The sequence below is a fragment of the Lagopus muta genome, chromosome 22, assembly GCF_023343835.1.
Source record: "Lagopus muta isolate bLagMut1 chromosome 22, bLagMut1 primary, whole genome shotgun sequence".
Taxonomy (NCBI): Eukaryota; Metazoa; Chordata; class Aves; order Galliformes; family Phasianidae; genus Lagopus; species Lagopus muta.
In genome coordinates, this window is record NC_064454.1 from 1410253 (window position 1) to 1428775 (window position 18523).

Here is an 18523-nt window from a genome sequence, read left to right on the forward strand (position 1 = left end):
TCAGCATGGAGCAGATGCCTGCAGGATGCTGCCTTCCTCCCCCAGCTCAGCGGGTCTCAGAGAGAAGAGGAACAAACAGGGCAATATTTTTACAAGAAATCACCCATTTAAACAACATCGTGAGCAAATTGCTTTGATTTTCATAAACACCCCTCTTCCTGAATGCTGGGGTGGGCAGCCAGGCAAACCTCTGAGCCATGAAGCCATTTACAAAGCTCCCAGACAGTAAAACTCAGCTTTCTCCCTGCAAATTCCCTGCTGCAGGTGTATGTGCTCTGGGTGATGTAAGTATCTGTGCTGCCCCATAAAAGTGAGTTAAGCTGAGGGCTGGCAGGACTTTAGCACAGGAGGCTCTGTCAGTGCTTCTGTTACAAATAGCGATAATAACGCTTACCTCCCTCCCCAGGGTGTTGTGGGGGTTAATTATTTAACATTTGTAAAGCACTTGCAGGGCTGGAGATGAAAGTGGGAAGTATTATTAAGAATAAACTGCGTTTTGTAGGAGGTCTGGTCAGAAAATTGCGTTTGGAGTTGAAATATGGGTTATGATCGTGGGTCCCTGGAGGAGCATCTGTCACAGCCTGGGAGGTGTGGGAAAGGAACAAACTGAGAAAATGAAGACGTTTGGTGACTCCCTTCATTGTTGCAGCATTGGGGGGGATGGGGATGATGCCCTGTGCCCCTGCTTTCTGCACAGGGTGGGTGATGCAGAGACATGGAGAAGGATATTTGGTTGTTGAGGTGATTAAATATATAACCGTTTGAGGTTAAGGATTCTGCACAAAGCTTTACCATGGCCAGCCAGCATTGCTCATTGAGTCAGGAAGGTTCTGAAGGGAGAAAAACTTCAAGCGAGCTGCTCAATGTGCCTTGAGGTGTGGGGCTTTGGTGTGCCCGGCCCCCGGCTGCAGGTAGGTGGGGAGGTGCTTGAGGCGGAGCACAGCTCACCTGGGCGAGGTGCAGCAGCAGCTGGCAGGTAATGTGGGGCTCTGTGGGGAGGGACTGTGTGTTGGGCAGGGGTGGGATGGTGATGGATGGGATGGGGTGGGAAGAGATGGGATGGGGTGGGTGACCACCCCCCTGCCTTTGGTATTGCACTGCAAATTCTGTAGCAGGGAGGGAAAGGAGCCCACCTGGTTGCCCAAAGGGTCCGTGAGTGGGCTTTGGGGTGGTGGACCCTGAAATTTGGTGTTTGGGTTGAGCCCATAAGGAGTGAAGGGTGTGGGTGGGTGAGGAAGGAGGTGCTCTCCATGGAGAGCAAAGTGGGGGTGGGGGTTCTGCCTGCTCCATTGCTGGGGTGTCCCACCAGCATGTCCCAGCAGTGGTGGGGGCCATGGGATGGGGTGAATAAGGACTCACAGGATGCACCCAGCAGTGGGACACGATGGGTGGCCGGGCAGCAACACTGGGCAAGGAGGAAGTTGGAAATACAGCGCAGTGCTTGGGGCTCAAGTGCAGTGGAGGGGAGAAGAGCTGCTCAGGACAGGGGTCCCCATGAATCCCCCCTGCACCTCGTGGGGCTGCCTGCAGGGAGCCCTCCCCACTCCGGCTCTGCTCCTAGCCAAGTTACACACAAAGGCTCTGTCTGACAGCGGGACTGAAATCACCCTACATGCACTGAAGCAGAAAGCCTTCCCCCATCCTCCTCTCTCTGCAGAATTGCCCAGAAATTCCTCTTTTCATGCCTGAAAATGAGGAAGGAACGAGTCCTTCAATGCCCTTCTCCAAGGCCGGTGCCTCCCCCGGCAGGGCTCTGTTCTGGGAAGGTTTCTTCCTCCTTCCTACCAGCAGGAAACCAACAGCATTTCAGTTTTGCAGTGCAGCCCCAGGTGCCCAATAAGCCAAGGAACACAGGTGTGGGAGTTTTAGGTGAATAATTGCTTCTGCCTTGAGTATATCAGAATTGAAACAGTTTCTTAAATAGTTTGGTATATAAAGGCTTTTTCTTGAGGCGTGACAAAGGCAGTACTGTGCTGCTGGGTCTCGGTGTGGGTCTGCCCAAAAACAGCTGCAGGTGCAGCAAAGGGGAAATGCTGCTTGTGGGGCTGGGGATTTTCCAGGTAAATGGCAGGGGAGGAAAGAGCAGGGAGCAGTCAGGGGTTGATTGGTAAATTGGAACAGGTGTGTTCCAGAGCCATGGGGATGTGGCACTGAGAGACATGGGCACAGTGGGGTGAGGTTGGATTCGGGATCTGAGAGCTCTTTTCCATCCTCAAGAACTGTATGAGACTGCAGAAGCAGCAGCTTTGGGATGATTTCAGGACATGTTACTGCCTTGCCTTCTGCCAGTGGTGACTTCATGGCACTTCTGGTGGCAGCAGTTTGGGGTTTGAGTCGCAGTGGGAGCGCAGCCCTGGGCTGGCTGAGTCCCATGGCAACCAGCACCTTGAAAAAGCACTCCAAGCTCTCAGGCAAAATGCAGAAGAAAAATGCCTTTTAAGATAGCAATACGTGTTTCCCAAAAGAGGTCGTTTTCAAAGTCAGACCCCGTTTCCTTAAAACCACAAATAAACAAATGCACATCGTAAAGAGAAGCAAAAGGATGACAAAGCGCCCGCCCTGAGCATCTGTCATTAAGGTGGCTTTGGGTAATTTGTTTTATTGCTCAGCTTTCTCTGCCGGGCTGGGGGATGGTCACTGCTTTGTGGCCGTGGGCTCACATCCTTCCCTCTGATGGAATAAAAGCAGGTTCTCTTTATGATGATGATTTTCAACCTAAGAGGAAAAGCCCTATGTATCTTCTGTAGGCAGAAGGCTGCAGATGCAGCTGGGCTTGTAAGTGCTGCTAACAGATAACAACGTGATGGTTCTATGTCACTGGTGTGGGTGCAGGCAGAAATACAAGAAAAAAATGATAATAATGGGATGAAATGGCTCAGTGGGGCTTTAGGCTGACATGAATGCATCAGGGGTCTGGCTCCTGGGGGAGTGATGGAAGTGCTGCTCACACCAGGAGCAGCTCTGGGCTGCTTGGACAGATGGGGGATGTCAGACAGCAGAGCTCCTATTTGTGCCACTTTTGCAGTTTTTTCACCTGCAGAGATGTTATCTCACTTCCATGGCTGCTCCTCCAGACACACGCTGAGACCTCCTGCACTCTCAGGATCAGCAACAGGAGGCCAGGACATTCCCAAGAGGGTCTGAATTAGCCACGTTCTTCCCAGACGTGGCACCCAGAGGCATTTCCAGCTGGGATCCAGGCGGAGCTCAGCTTTTTTGCAAGCAAAGCCATTTCTCTTCATCCCTGAGTCAGCGCTCCCATGGGGACTGCTGCTGTCACACCAACACTGCAGGTCCTGCAGAGAGAGAGCAGCTCTGAGCTGTCTGATTTGTGGAGGCTGAAGGGCAGAGTTAATTGCACTGGTGATGGCTGTGAGCTGTTTCCAATCGCGAACTTTAGAGCGTAATTTCCAAACTGGTGACATGGAAGCAGCGCCCTGAACGAGTCATTATTGATGCACTAATAAAACCTTTGCAAGAAAAAAAGAAAGAAAGAAAGAAAGAAAGAAAAGAGAAAGAGAGAAGTAAAGCAAATAAGGCAAACTCTATGGCCCCAGGATTTGGCTGAAAAGAAATGGCACGGCCTCACATCAGGAAGGTGAGAGGAGGAAGCAAAGCCTGTCGGGTTCCTTACCATCCTCCTGACAGTGCTGGATGCTTTCCTGGGTGATTTGGTGCATTAGCTTTAAGACAAAAAGAAGCCAACTCCTCTGGGAGGCGATAAGAGCAGAGGAAACAGTAAATCATTAAGCCAGCTCGGTGTAATGAACAGGCAGGGGACAAAGTGCATTAATTACAAGGGATGCGGGTGTGTTGTTGAGCAGATCAGACAAGTGGGAGCATTGAGAAGTCATGCCCTGCAGGGATGCCCGGTGTCAGTGCTCACAAATGGTGGTGGCAACAGCAGCTGTAGCTCCAGTGTTTGGATTTTGGGTTTATTCCTGTTTGAAGGATTGCGCCACCCCTCTGCATGTGGAGCTGCACGGGCAGACAGGAGCTGCTCAGAGCTGAAACCAGAATCGTTGGCTTTTCTTCATCCTATCACTGGGTTGTGCATTTAACACAGAGAATGGCCTTTCAGTTTCCCCCCTTTGAAGTCCGTGGGGTCCTATGAGCACCAGCTATGAAATATAACTGCAGGAGATGGTTTGTGAAGTTATATGGCATGCAGTAGAGCATTATGACATGATGATCACAGCATTTGCTGCAGGAGTGCCTTGCCGTGTTGTTCTCTCAGGAGTTTACTGTGCTTTCGGTCATTGCTTGGGCTCCCCTGCACGTACACAGCGTGGCTCATTTCTCACCACAACACACACACATTCAGCCTCCTTTGGCCCAGAGCAGGCGCTCCCTTTGTTGCAGGGTACAGGTAGATGCTCTGATTGCAGGTTTGTCTCCTTGAAAGGACCAAAGAGCCCATTGTATTTGCCTGCTGGACTGTGCCAGCAGAGCTGGTAAGCAGCGCCTTGCTTTGATTTTGTCTTTAATTATCCAATGTGCCCTCTGTCCATAAATCTCTGCTTCTAAGCCAGAAAATAAGGCAGAGCCTTGCAGCACTGCTAAAACCTTCCTGCAAAGCTGCTATCAAATACAGCAGGAAAAAATTACTTTAAGCATGGCATTATCTTCCTAGCATTAAGTTCCTTCCTTTATTTTTGGCATGAAAATGTTGCAGGTATTTGATGCAGGCTCCTGCAGCACCAGCCTGGTGGAGGGGGCATAGTAGGCTTGCAGGCAGCTGCATGCATAGGGCAGTGTTTGCAGCAGAAGCAATGTTTGCCCCAAAATATGCCCTCACCATTGCAGTGGGCCGCATCTGTGCCGTGAGCTGGCTCCTGTTGGTGCAGCTCAGAGCCTTAAGGGACGGAGGAGGGATTGCTCAGCATCACCAGCACAGCCTTTGCTATCAATTAAAATCTCCTAATTGACCAGCCCGACACAGCCGACCTGTACCCGCGCCAAGGCAGGCCCCCAAACATATGCTTGAGCCCACATCAAAGAGCTAATCGTTTCTCCACCTAATTAAACAAACCGGCAAATGGCAAGCAGGAGCCGGCTGGGTTTTAATTGCTGTGATTCTCCTAGGAAACGGGTCCCTCTGCTCCTGCAGCCCTGTACTGTGCTGGCACTGAGGGCTGAGCTGAGTTCTGCTGCGAGCCCTGCTGCCTGGTGATGCTCGGGGGGAACGCTGGTGCAGCTGGTTTGGGTTGAGGGGCATTTCTGAAGCTTTGTTTTTCACCAAACCCTTTGGCTTGATGCGTTTGGGTTGAAGAAATTCCATGAATTTAAAACGTTTTTGCTGGTAGCACAGCACTCCCAGGGCTGTTCAAATCCTTCTGTATGAGCTAAACAACCCGAGTGATGTTTATTTGCAGCAGACCTCCCAGTTCTCCCCATGTGTTGGCCTTCCTGCCCAGCCCCAGCTCTGCAGGGGATGCTTTTGCTCAAAAAGCTAGGGAGAATCCCAAGGTTCAAGCAGGGATGCCAGAGACTGCAGCAGGGACAGGACCTCTGCTAGACCAGCCTGGGCTCTGGTGCTTCCAGTGCTCCCCAAAAGGTGAAGGGAACAAAGCCTTTGTTTTTCCCCACAGCATCACACCAAATACCAATGTGGTTTATGTAATGGTAGTGTTTTCCTTTGCCTTCTAGTCAGAGGACGTTGTCAGCATGGCAAACTTCAAGGGCCATGCACTTCCAGGCAGTTTCTTCCTGGTCTTTGGGCTCTGGTGGTCTGTGAAATACCCACTGAGGTACCTCAGCCAGAAAGCAAGCAAGAAGTCCCAAAATAATTACTGCTTCCAGCGCATGGATGCCATTGAAGGAGGAGTTAAAATCACCTTTGCTGTAATAGGTAAGAGCTATGTTGAGCTGACAATGCCAACAGCTTCCCATGCTGTAGCAATGACCATTATGGAATCCTCACTCCAGAGAAACTGGTCCGGATGTGGAAGGATGCATCTCCTTGATGCTCACCTTGTGTTGAGAGACCAAATCTCACATCCCTTCCCAAAGCTGAGCTACCATTAAGGCAGCCAATCCTGACCCGAGTCAATGGCAGTTGCCTTCAGAAAGCCCCCGAGGCAACCAGCAGCATCAAACCATCATTGCATATAAGCCACAATCTTGTGTGCCCACGCAGGGATGCTGGCAGAGCAGTTCGTCCCCGATGGGCCCCATTTGTACCTCTACAGCGGGGAGAAACGCGACTGGGTGAAGCTGATGAACTGGCAGCACACCACCATGTACCTCTTCTACGGCCTCTCCGGGGTGGTGGACATCTTCACCTACGTCTGCACCGCGGTGCCGCGGGGGCTGGACCGCCTGATGCTGTCGGTGGCCGTGTTTGTGGAAGGTCAGTAGGAGATAGGAGGGGTCTTGTTGAGTGAGTCACAGTGAGAACAAAATTTGGCAGGCTGAGATATCGCCCTGGACATCCCCGAGGACAGGACAGTTCTGATATATTATCAACGGACTGCCTGCTGCAAGATGAGAAATATAGGCATTGATGCATCCTGGCTCTCCTGGTTTGGGGTTTCTGGTGTGACAGCAGGCTGAGTTTCCTTGTTATGATGAATTGCTGGTGGATAGCCCATCTATCTTACATCCACTGAGCTGTTTGCATGCCCCGTGCTCCCCCCAAGGGCCATTAATTGTGCTGCAGGCATTGTCATTCTCATCTGCTTGCATTGCAAGTGGCAAATTGAAGTGACTTATTCTGGCTTCAGCACATCATGAATATCATTATGTCTTCAGACTGTCTTGGATATTGTGAGCCTGGATTTCAGACCTCTCGGCTCACACAGGGCAGGAAGAAGACACTAGGAAATGAAGTTCTTGCTTACATTAGTGAGAAATATCGGTGGTAGGTGGGTGGTTGGACAAGATGATTGTAGAAGTCTTTTCCAACCTTGGTGACCCACAAAGATCATTGGGTCCAACTCAATGCACCTAGGAAACGTATCTCAGAGGAGACCCAGGTGCTCCCCGTGGCCACGCCACTCATGTGGCATTAAGAAACAATTTCACTTCCACATCCTCCTAGATTGCTAATTTGATACAAACTAGGGGCTCACTTTTCCCATCAGATAAAGCTCCCTGAGAGCATGTGGGATGTGATTTACTCTCAGTGGTGGTGGTCAGTATGGTTGATGCTACCGTAAGCATGGTGCTCGTTTTGGCAGGTTGTCTCTTTTATTACCACGTCCTTCACCGCCCCATGCTGGATCAGCACATCCACTCCCTGCTGCTCATCGCCATATTTTCGGGGGCCTGCAGCACCATGCTGGAGGTCTTCCTCAGGGACAACATCGTGCTGGAGATGTTCAGAGCCGGCATCACCATCGTCCAGGGAACGTGGTTCTGGCAGGTGAGGGCTGGCTCCTCCTGCAGAGCAGAGCACTGTGGTGGCAGAGCCACGTGGAGAGGAGAAGGAGCCGTACTTCACGTCTCAATCACGCGTCTCTAAAGAGCAATTCTGCAAGTAGATCATAACCCAGAGTGAAAATTTCCTCATGGCAGGTCATCTCTGATGGCTGCTCTGGCTGAGATGGCTGTTTGTCTTGGCTTATTGCTTCTCTGGGGGGAAAGGCAAGTGCTCACAGTAAGCAAGAGGCGCTCTGCGGTATCTGACAACCAAGTCCTAATTGCTTAATGTGTCTAATGCACCCTGCAGCACTCCCTGTGGCTCAGTGGAAAGATGCAGTCCCCACCAAGCAGTCAAATGGCTGAGTGAAAGCACGGCCACCTGCTCGCTTTGGTGGTGGAGATGCAAAGAGATCAGTTAGAGAGAACTGCTCCCAAAACTCAGCTGCCAGCAACAAATGTGAGCTCTCCTCCTCTGCCTCAGCCCCAGAGCTGCTGTGTTGACTCAGAGCAGCCCTTATCCAGGGATGTGAAACACCAAAGGTGCTGCACAGCTGTCCAGGGTGTGGTGGGGTCCCTGGGGGGGTTTCATAACCATAGGGATGTGGCACTGAGGGATGTGGGCACAGCTGGGGTTGGAGATCTCAGAGGTCTTGTCTGACCTTAATGATTCTATGATTCTATGGTTCTATGATCCTATGACTCTAAATTTGGAGGGCTGGGAGTCTGCAGTGCAGAGAGACAACTAGAAGCTTCAAAGCTCCTGTAGCAGCTTCTCATGCCTCCAGAATATCTTGGAAGGTCAGGAAGCGATAACAGCGTTTGCAAACCAGCCCAGGCTCATGTCTCAGAACACTGATTTCCCCCCAAGGTAACAAAGTTCTCATCCCACCCAGGTCGGGATCGTGCTGTTCCAGCCATGGGGAGGTCCCATGTGGGATGAGAACGACCACAGCAACATCATGTTCCTCACCATGTGCTTCTTCTGGCACTGGGCAGCTGCAGTGGTCATCCTGGCTGTGAACTACAGCATTGCTTACAGGTACGGCTGGGGCTGGGGAGGAGCGGGGCTGGGTGAGATGTGAAGCCACAGCTGGATCCACAGCCTGTGCCTGCTGCAGGTTTCAGAGCACAGCAACAAATGTATGCTTTATTTGTTGAATGCACAGAATGCAAAATAGGGGCAGCAAGAGGCACAGGCACTGAGCATGGAGAAGGCAAGAAAGCACGACCCCGAGCTGCTGTGCAAGCTGTGCACTGTTGCTGCTCTGCAGCGGGTGCTGGCTGACACCTGAAAGTCAGCATTTAATTCAATAGAAAAACCCAAGCTTTCCCATCACCACCCAACTCCCTCCCTTTGTCCCCTCCCTCACAAGGACTTTGATGCATTTGACCTTCCTTGAGCTGTTAACAAGAACGCCTGACGTTTAGGACCTCTATAGCAGTTTATCCCCTTCTGTGTGTTCACTTTGCCAAACGTTTGGGGTTGGGCTGTCAGTGATGTCTTGCCCCATGTGTTGCAGCTGCATGCAGCGGTGTGGGAGAGGCAGTGGAGAGCCCTACATCAGCCTGGGGGTCCGGAAGCAGAAGGGTGATATGGGCTCCCAGGCTGCATTCCTGAATGGATCGGATGAAGAGTGAGGAGGATGCAACCTCCTCCTGCAAACTGGAGAAGAATCAGCTTTCCAGAAAGAAAAAATACAAACAAAACCTAACAAAATGTCTGGGGAGATTGCAGAGGGGCTGCCCTTGTGCTGCTTGGAATCCTATTGTGTGCATGGTGGTCTCTGCCCTCTGTTGTACCCAGATTCACCAGCTCTGACACAAGCACTGATTACAGTGATTTTAGCAACAAAATGAAGCACAGAAATTGACTGTTAAGATAGATCCATAGGGATGGATGGCATCCTTTGGCCCTCCCAACTCTCCCACTGGCCCAACCTGCTATGCTGCAAGGTAGGGAAACTCCATGCTGGGGTCAGGCCCACCAACACCCCCACACCACAGCATCATCTTAAGGAAGGAGATGGAAGGAGCAATATGAAATTACATCAGATTTGCAACACCACAGCTTTATCGTGCACAACAGGAATTTTACTGCCAAAGCTGTGAACTAAAGACATTTTAAAAACAGATTTCTATTCACTAAAAGTTCTTAAAGAGGGAATAAATATGAAGCAAAAATCCTTTCAGTCTGATAAATACAGGAGTGTGTAGCAGTGGCTCTCAGACTTACGGAGCCCCATGAGATGCATTGCTGAGCACCAGGACCCACCAAACAGCCCTGATTTCCATAAGCAAATCCCCCACTGCTGGGAAAGTGTGATGAAATGGGTGCACGTTGTGTCCCCAGCCCACCTGTGCTGGATAATTCCTGGCAAAAAGGTCACTTGCAGGTAAGAGGAAAGCAGATGCTCAGCCTCCCTGGGTTTCCAGCCTTTGGAGCAGGTTTGTTTCTTGGTGCTCATTTTCAGGAGGCTCAAATGGGCTCAGTGCAAAGGGAATTTAGCAGCACAGCAATTCACCTCTGCAGATCTGTCCAATTAATGCCAAGCAGTGAGGTGTCATGAATTGTACCTGGAGGGTACCAGCAGATGCTCATTCTGCTATGGTTGGGGGCAGCTTTCCCCAAAGCACACAGTTCTCCTCTCTGCCGTGATACAAGACCCAGGGACAGCAAGCAGGAGGAGTTCTTGGAGTCCTTTTCTGACATTAACGATTCTGTGATTCTACGACAGCGCCGTGCAGCCAGCAGCTCCTCACGCACAGAGCGAACCTCGCTGCAGGGCGGCACACCGAGCACTCGGCGGCTCCAGGGGGGCAGAAAGCAAACCTAAGCGGGCAGCAAAAGCAGCTCGGTGCGATGAAAACAGAAAAGCCGACGCCACTCCTTCCAGCCCACGGCCACACGAGGGCAGAGCTGCCAGGAGCTGCGGGCGGAGGCGCCTTGGGCTCCGTTCCGCCCCCCCCCCAGCGAGGGGATGCCGATAGAAGCCGACCCCCCCCCCTCAGCATCCCCTCGTCCCCACCTCACGCTTTTCCTCTCCGTAGCTGGAATAGCTCTGTCTGCCTCATTAACTCCCGGCCCTACAAACGTCCTCCGGTGCGGCGCTCGTTAATTTGTTTCCCTGCTCGGGAATGTGTTCTTTCCGAGGTATGAAGGTCAGCAAAGGAGGAGAGAGGCAGGCTGTGACCGTACAGAAAACACAGGAGGAGCGTGGTTTGGGAGGAGAATTAACAACTTGTGTTTTAGCTGAGAAACGTGTTTGTAAATAGCTGAGGTACCCAAAGAATTGTTCTGGGTGCTCAGAGCACAATAAGAGCTCCAGAGATGGTTTATTATACATCAGGCACAACCAAAAGCCATCCTCACATTTATTTCTTGCGTGACAGACATTCCAGAGCAGTTCTAAATGATATATATTGCTTTTAACACAGCCTTGCTTTCGTTCAATAGGATCCTATACAGCATATGGAGCCGTACAAATTGAATTATCCATTAGCATCTTGAAACTTGGTGCTGGGCCCAATGTTGGTGCAGCTGGAGGGGGGGGCCTTTGGAGGGCTGTATTGCCTGGGGTTGGTTTGGGGCAGTTTGGTTTTTGCTGTGCTCCTGGATGGCACTGGTTGGGGCACAGGGATGCTGATGTTCCCACAACTGGAAATCTGCTCTTTCAAGGCAGGAAAGAGCTGCAGGTCCTCCATCTAGCCCCGTTTCTTCAGCATGCCAGGAGAACACAGAACATCACCCCAGAGCACCAGCTATCCCACACCTTGCCATCCTCCTATCCACCAGCCTCAGCCCGTGCTCTTCACCAGAGGTAGGATCTACCACTGCCACTCTCTGTGGCTGCATTTATGTAAAGCTGAAGGGATGCAGCACAAGCCCAGCCTATGCTTCTACCACCTGCTTCACCTCCCCTGTTGCCTGTTTATGAAAGCCTGTCTTAGCATTCGTCATAATAATAATAATACTTTGCACTTCCCTAACAACCATCCATCTGCAGAGCCCGAGCTGCTGGCAAACCTTTAATTAGATCGTGCCTCCCACCACCCCCAGGAAGCAGGCAAACATTATCACATTTTTTCATTAGCACTGAGGCCGGTGATGAACCTTCAGGGAGAGGATGTTGCAGTTACAGCCAAGAAAAGAAGAAATAATTAAAAATGAAATGGAGTTCCGTTTGCTGTTTAGCTTGAAAACATCAGGGCTGGAGCCCAGGGAGGGCAGGAGTTGCTGGGACCATCCCATAATACTCCCCTGTGCCCCAGCAGTCTGCAGCTGGGGGCTGTAGGTGCAGCTCACTGAGCTCAGCCCCTCAGGCAGTGATTTCAGCACACAGTGTGGCTGATCCTCCAAGAGTCTGGGGGCTGCTGGCATTTATCCCACCTTACCATCAGCACTTACCCTCACTTTCCATTGCAGGGGTTGTTTCAGTGGCTAGATCCCCTTTTCCCCAAGCGTTTCATACCCCAGCTCTCCCCAAGGACTCTCACAAACAGACTGGTAAGCACTTGATTACTGTTTGCCCTTTCTATGAGACCTTTCTCTGCTTGCTGTGCTCCTGCTGGCTCTTTAAGCTCTCTTCCAAAAGGCACCTTCAGCTCCCAGCAGCTGTGCCTTGTTTTCTCCCTTCTCCCTCCAGCTCTGGCCTCCCACTGCTGGAAGTGTTTTGTTCCTTCTGCTTGCCACCAGCTTTGAGGTTAGCTGGTTTTTGGGGGGATGTTGCTTTGTAGGGCTGGGTGAGGAAAGGAAGGAAGAAAACAAAGGCAGAAAGGGGAGCTGAGTTGCACAGAGGCTGCTGAAGGTGCTGCTGCTCTCTGCCAGAAATCTGGGTGCTCTGTTATTTTGGGGGAGGGTCTGTAATGAGTGCTGCTATGGGGGCTTAGGGAGAGCACTTGTATCCTGCAAGGTGCTGCAGCCCTGGTTTGGTGATGCTGCACGTTCTGGCATCCCCTCTAAGCTGAAGGCTCCTGTTGCAGCATGCTCAGCTCCCTTTCTGCCTATGCAGAATGATGAGCAGCACCTGTGGGTGAAAGCACTGTGCTCCTGTCCCCATGTGCATTTCCCCTCCCTGCCAGCACTGAGCTTCCTCCTGCTGGATGGAGCTTTGCACGCTCTGCAGCTGCCTGCAGGAAGGCTGGAGGCCTGCACTGCATGGCAGCACGCCAGCAGCTGCCTGTTTTTCCTCCTTCCTCCTTCTTGCTATTGCTGATATGGAGATAAGTTGTGTAAAAGGGCTCCTGGCTATGGCTCAGTGGCCTTTATGGCTGTGCAGGAGAGCAACCCTGGGGGAGGCTGCTTGTGTTGTTTCCCCTCCTGCTATTCCAGCCTTAGGGCTTCCCTTGGGTGCTGGCTTATGTGTGCAGCTCTTGACGGGGCTGAGCACTGGGCACAGCTTATCCTGAAGCACGAATGGGGGATTTTGGGGTTGCGTGGGACCCTATGATGTGCACCCACATGTGTTGCGACCCAGAGAAATATTGGGTTGCAACTGCACCGAGTGCTTTTTGTTGCCTACATCTGCTCCTTGGGCAGAGCTCATTGCCTTTGCACCAGGAACTCAGTGATTTGGAAGGAGATGGGGATGCTGTGGGGTCACAGTGTCTGTTTACCTCAAGGCACTTCATTCATTGCTCATCTGTGCAGCTGGTGAGGTGAGAAGGCTGGATATGCAGGGATTACTTTGCATGTTGGTATGGTTTGTGTCTGCAAATGCTTAACACTGGGCAGCACTGAGTCAGACAAGAAAAAGGACAAAAACCAGGCTGCTGTGTGCTGCAGAGTCTGCTCTGGGGGGCAGTGGGGCCAATTCTTCTCTCCCCCTCTTGGTTGCTGTGGGCTGGAGATGGAACTCACAAGGGTTCTGCTTTGATTTGGAAGCCCTGACCCCAAACTCCTGCTCACAGGCACCTTTCATATGGCATAATCCCTGTACAACCTCATGCAGAGATTACTGTGCCCAGATCAGGGAACTCTGAGCCCTTCCAGCAGAACCTGGCCTCGTTGCTGCCACCTCTGCATTGGCTCTTTCCCCAGCCATCCAGAAAGTAACACCGTAACTGAATACACATGATCACCACTGGAAGGGGAATCGGCTGCTCTTCCCAATTTAGTGGCAAACTGTGGGATGCTCCTTGCTTCTGGCAGATCCAGGTGTCCCCTATTGTGAAACCACGGCTGAGTCAGTGCTGCAAGCTGGCCTGCGGGGAGCCCAGCTCCAAACATCCTGTCCGAGGGCCACCTCCCTGCCTCACCTCTGCCTTTATCTGCCCCTTCTGAGTAACAACGCGTCTGGCGAGGGAGAAGGACAAGCAGAAGCTGCAGGTAAAATCTTCTCTTTGCCCATAAAGGGAGGCCAAGCTGCCGTGTTTGGCATGGATGCAGCTCCTGGACCTTGGGAAGGGCCATGGGGAGCCCAGCTCTGTGATGGTTTTTTTGTGTGATGGTGGCTGCTGGAAAGCTGTTGGGGTGGTGTTGGTACAGGCAGCCTCCTGCTGTTCTGCAGCGTTAAGGCTTGTCTGGGGAGCTCTCAGGTTCTGGGGTCGTGGGGGAGGATTTGCAGGAGGAGAAGAGAGAGCTGGGGATTTCTGCTCAAGAGAGAAGTGCCCACATAGCAGAGATAGAGGAGGAACTGCAGAGAGGGGTATGTGGGGAAGGCTCTCCAGAGCCCATCGTTCAGCACGGAGGATGCTGGATGCTGCCCTGAATGCTGCCCCTCACACCCGTGGGTATTCACACATCCATCTCTGCCTGGGGCCAAAACCACCCATGGTGCTGCTTTGCTGCTGTGTGATGGAGTTCGAGGGGACAGCCTGGCAGCTGGGCAGAGCTGCAGTCCAGCCCACACCAGGCAGTCAGCACACTGTGCCATAAGGAGAGCGGGCAGCTCCCATATGGCTGCTGCAGGAGGGCACTGCAGCCTGCAGGGAGAGAAAGACAGCACAGGTAACAACTCCTGACTGCAGCCATGTTTCACGTCCTCTGACAGGCACAGTTGCTTGCAGGAAAAATAAATAACCCAGCACTGCACTCTGGGGCTGTGACTCGCCTGGAGCCTGACCAGCTTGTGTAGGAGCGTTTGGGTGCTGGGCTGGGTTTGTCCTTACTGGGACGTGCTGCACCTCAAATGTGTGAGCTGTGAGAGTGGTTTGTTGCTTGGAAACGTGTCTGGTTTCTCTAAGAAATAGTGGCTGTTCCTTAAAATAAGTTTTTGTTGTTGATTTTTTTTTCCTTTCTCTGAGAGAGATGAATTCAAGCGTCTGCTTGACCAAAGGGTTGGGATGGGGAATCTCTCCTACTTGAAAGATAAACCTCTGGTTGTTATTTGGGAGCCTGGGTGCTGCTCTCCTCTTCTCCTCCTCCATGGAAAGCTAATGCTGAGGCTGTGTCCTAATCCAGGTGCAGTCCTGACTCCAGCTTCAGGCTGCTGTCATTGCAGTTAGCATCCCTGTAGGACAATGGTAACATTTGGTTATATATCATGCAATTGTGCATCGCTTAAATGTGATTTAAGAGCATTTGTTTTTAGTCACTTCAGCACGTGGCTGCGTGTGCAAGGAAGATAAGTGCCCTGGATGGGTGTCCAGGCTATAATCAGCAGAGACACAGTCCCTCCTGGGGCACGATCCACCTCACCCTGCAGCTGAGGTACAGCAGAAGACCTGAACCAACTGCTGGGATGGGGCTGCTCTCATCAACCCTAAGGGCTGTTGAGTCATTTCCCTGCCATGAGGAAACCTTAGCATGGCACAAAGAGTCCCAAGCCTTCCCCAGATCACCCATGCTGGGTGATGGATGCCGATGCTCTGGAATCCACAAGCTGCCCCAGCACTGCAGCTCCAGCCTGGCCAGGGATGTCTTGCAGAGCTCTCCCACACCCGAGGCACTCGCCACGCCACATCCTACCCTTATTTCACAGTGCTAATTACTTTCTCGTGTGGGAGGACTTGGAGAACGTGCTGGAGTTGTTCATCCAGCCTCTGCCATTTCCTTTGGTATTTATAAACACGGCGAGGATGTATTTGTGATGCAAGGGGCCCCCTGATGCAAGTTGGTGTGGCAGCTTTTCTACAGATGAGTAATGCTTTCTTCCACACAAAGCCCAGAGGTGGAGAAGGAGCAGAAAGGCTGCGAGGAGGGCAGGAGTGAGGGCTTCTCGGGTGGTAGATGTATACAGAGTGTGGAGAGATGCCTTGCTCACATTCAGCACAGAGGCTGTGTGGAATATGCATGAGGCTCTTCTGGGCTCATGTTGTCACGGCTCACTGTGAGGCTTTGGCTGATGGGAGCTGCTGGGCACTCCAGCTGGATTCACACCCAGTGATTATCTGGTTGGGAAGGAGCTGATATTCCGAGGAAATAATTGCCATGCTGCTTTTTATGAGCAGAAGCATTGTTACGGGACCTCAAAGCATGGAGCTGCCATGTCTTCTTGGGTGTTAACATCATTTTTTTTGTCATGAGGAAGTTGAGGTGACTGAAACACAGATACAGAGTGATGTATGCCATCACAGAGTACACGTGATGGCAGCTTCTCCTTTAGGAACTGTGTCTCTGCATTCCCTGTTGCAGTGGATGGTGCAGCTCCCCAGGAGGCTGAGCAAGCTCTGGGATTAACCTGAGCCTGTTTGTTCCTACAGACACCAGGAGTGATCCCAATGCCGACGAGTTTCCTTGGCAGCGCCCTTCGGGGCACCTTCTTCCTCATCTTTGGTCTCTGGTGGTCGGTGCGATACCCCCTGAAGTATCTCAGAAGGAAAACAAATGCTGAGAACCAGCCAAGCTATGGGCTCCGGCGCGTGGAAGTCTTTGAAGGGGCAGTCAAAGCTTTCTTTGCCCTGGCAGGTAAGGGCTGAGGAGTCCCTGTCCCATCACCTACTGCCAGCTCACTGAGGGCTGTCACAGTGGCACACAGCTGTTGCTGTGTGGGAGGACTTGGGGACAAGCTATGGCTTGGTCTGCTACCATCAGTATCAATATTGCTGGGCGGATATCACTATGAATTCCCCATCTCGAAGAAACATTTCCAAGTTTGCCCTTTCCTCCATGTAAAAGGAAAACGTGACCTTTCTGCCCTCTTCCTAGGGATCCTGGTGGAGCAGTTTGTCCCCTCTGGTCCCCACCTGATGCTGTACAGCCCCAAGACACACAGCTGGACGGACCTCACGCATTGGCACTACACCACCATGTACCTCTTCTTCCTCCTCTCTGGCATCGTGGATGTGGTCTCACACTCACCACTCAAACTGCCATTGGGTTTAGATCGGCTCTCGCTGTCTGTGGCTCTGTTCATGGAAGGTGAATGGGGGGCTGGAGGGAGGGCTGGGGTGTCACCAGCATGCATCAACCAAAAACCCCCAGGCTGTATTTTGGTGTGGTGTGCTCCATGTGCACAGGGGTTTGGAGTTCTCCTGGTGAGAACTCCTTGCTCTCTCCAGCATCACAAAAATGCACTGACTCTTCTAACACAAAGGGACAAACCCTGATGCAAAGCTCTGTGATGCCTTACGAACTGCAGGTGCCCATTTCTGGGCTCCTTCCTGGCTGGGACACAGGGATGCCTGTGGCTCTAGCAGTGCCCCTAAGCTATGGCTTGGTGGTCCCCAAAGCTGGGAGCTGCAGAGTCCCTGCAGAACAAGGTGATAGCAGTTGGCTGTTTGCTTCTTCACCCTTCCCATCAGGCAGATCTTAGCGAGACCTACAGCATGGCCATAATATTCAGATTTTTTTTTACTACTTAAAAGACAGGAACAAATCCCACAGCATCCTTTCCTAATGAAGTGTTGATTTTTGTCAGGTTTGCTCTTCTGCTTCCATAACTTTGGTGATGCTACACTGGACCAGCACCTCCACTCCCTGTTGGCCTTCGCTATTTTTGCTGGAGCCCTCTGTGTCCTCCTGGAGGTGTTTCTCAGAGATCATATCATCCTGGAGTGCCTCAGGACCAGCACATTCCTTCTGCAGGGCTCCTGGCTCTGGCAGGTCAGTGGGAACCCAGCCCTCCGAGCTGTGGGCTTTGCCCCAGGAAGGAGCAGGGATGCTGTGATCATAAGGGTGGGAAACCACACTCACGATTTTCCATTCTTATTATGAGTAATGTTCCAAGTAATGTTCGGATCCCTTTCCCCAAGATGAGCATCCCATGTCCATGACAGTTTGGCTGATGAGAGCACTGAGGCAGTGCTGGGTGTTACAGGGATTATTTTGTCTCCATCTCATGGCAAGCTGCAGCAGCAAAGGGATCAAAAGAGGAGGAAAAGCAATGAACAATCATAGAACGGCTTAGGTTGGAAGGGACCTTTCAGATCATCAATATAGTAAAGCCTGATGCTTCTGCCTAACACCTCTGTCTGTGTGCAGATCGGGTTTGTGCTGTCCCCTCCCTGGGGAGGACCGGGCTGGGACCAGACTGACAGCAGCAATTTCTCATTCCTCACCATGTGCTTCTGCTGGCACTACGCAGGAGCCCTCATCGCCCTGGCAGCCAACGCGGCCGTGTCACGCTGGTATGTGAGCAGCTCCAAACCAAAGCCTCTCTGGGAAGCCCAACGTTGTGTTACGAGTGATGAAAATCATGTGCCTGCGTGGAGCAGGGGGGCTGCTGGAAAGGGAGGGGGAAGGCTGGGTATCGGGTGCTCAGCATCCTTGCTGATGGGTTGGGGTGAGCAAACAGCTCTGCTGCCTGCATCCTCTGAGCCATGTTCCTGTCCCTCCCCACAGCTGCAACGAGTCCTGCCAGCTGCGATTCGGGGACATCGACGTCGAGTTGGACTGCGGCCTGTGCGTCCGCAAGAAGGGCTCTGGTGGGGCACTGCTGCCCGAGGGCGGCCCTGAGGAGAAGTGAGGCTGCAGTGGGCAGTGGCGGCTCCTCCTGCTGCTCTGGGGCTCTTGAGATGAACTTCTGAGTTCTGTTTGGTTAAACTGGAAGCAGCGGAAGCGGGAAGTTGAGCCCCAAAGCTGAGCTGCTCCTGCGTGCTCCCGGCCCCCTCTGACAGCGAGGAGTTTGCCATTTTCTCAGGACTGGTTTGCTGGCAGGCAATGTGGCTGGTTGGGCTTTCTCTGAACCCAGCAGGAGGGATGCAAACTGCCCCCCTGAAGCAGCTCCTGGTGCCTGCTGCTCGCTGTGCCGCTAGCAGAGGGGTTTTGTACAAAGCTTTG

The 18523-nt window shown here is 52.2% G+C and overlaps 2 protein-coding genes across 6 annotated transcripts; both read left to right on the forward strand.

The window, feature by feature from the left end:
• The first annotated feature begins 862 nt into the window (after positions 1-862).
• Positions 863-10344, forward strand: TMEM45B (transmembrane protein 45B). Of its 2 annotated transcripts, none has more exons than XM_048968516.1 (6): positions 863-976; positions 5650-5851; positions 6140-6352; positions 7182-7366; positions 8259-8404; positions 8886-10344. In XM_048968516.1, exons 2-6 carry the CDS (start codon positions 5668-5670, stop codon positions 9001-9003), a joined length of 846 nt encoding a protein of 281 aa, XP_048824473.1. In that variant the 5' UTR covers positions 863-976; positions 5650-5667; the 3' UTR covers positions 9004-10344. The 2 variants fall into 2 exon arrangements, with proteins under 2 accessions (XP_048824473.1, XP_048824474.1); XM_048968517.1 differs by lacking the exon at positions 863-976 and adding an exon at positions 5509-5557.
• Positions 10345-10356: 12 nt separating this feature from the next.
• Positions 10357-18523, forward strand: LOC125703706 (transmembrane protein 45B-like). 4 transcript variants are annotated; one of them, XM_048968513.1, is made up of 7 exons: positions 10357-12065; positions 13514-13690; positions 16006-16210; positions 16451-16663; positions 17163-17347; positions 17726-17871; positions 18086-18523. In XM_048968513.1, the coding sequence occupies exons 3-7, from the start codon at positions 16024-16026 to the stop codon at positions 18207-18209; spliced, it is 855 nt and encodes a 284-aa protein (XP_048824470.1). In that variant the 5' UTR covers positions 10357-12065; positions 13514-13690; positions 16006-16023; the 3' UTR covers positions 18210-18523. The 4 variants fall into 4 exon arrangements, with proteins under 4 accessions (XP_048824470.1, XP_048824469.1, XP_048824471.1 ...); XM_048968512.1 differs by having other exon boundaries at positions 10357-11869; XM_048968514.1 differs by having other exon boundaries at positions 10357-11183; positions 11789-13690.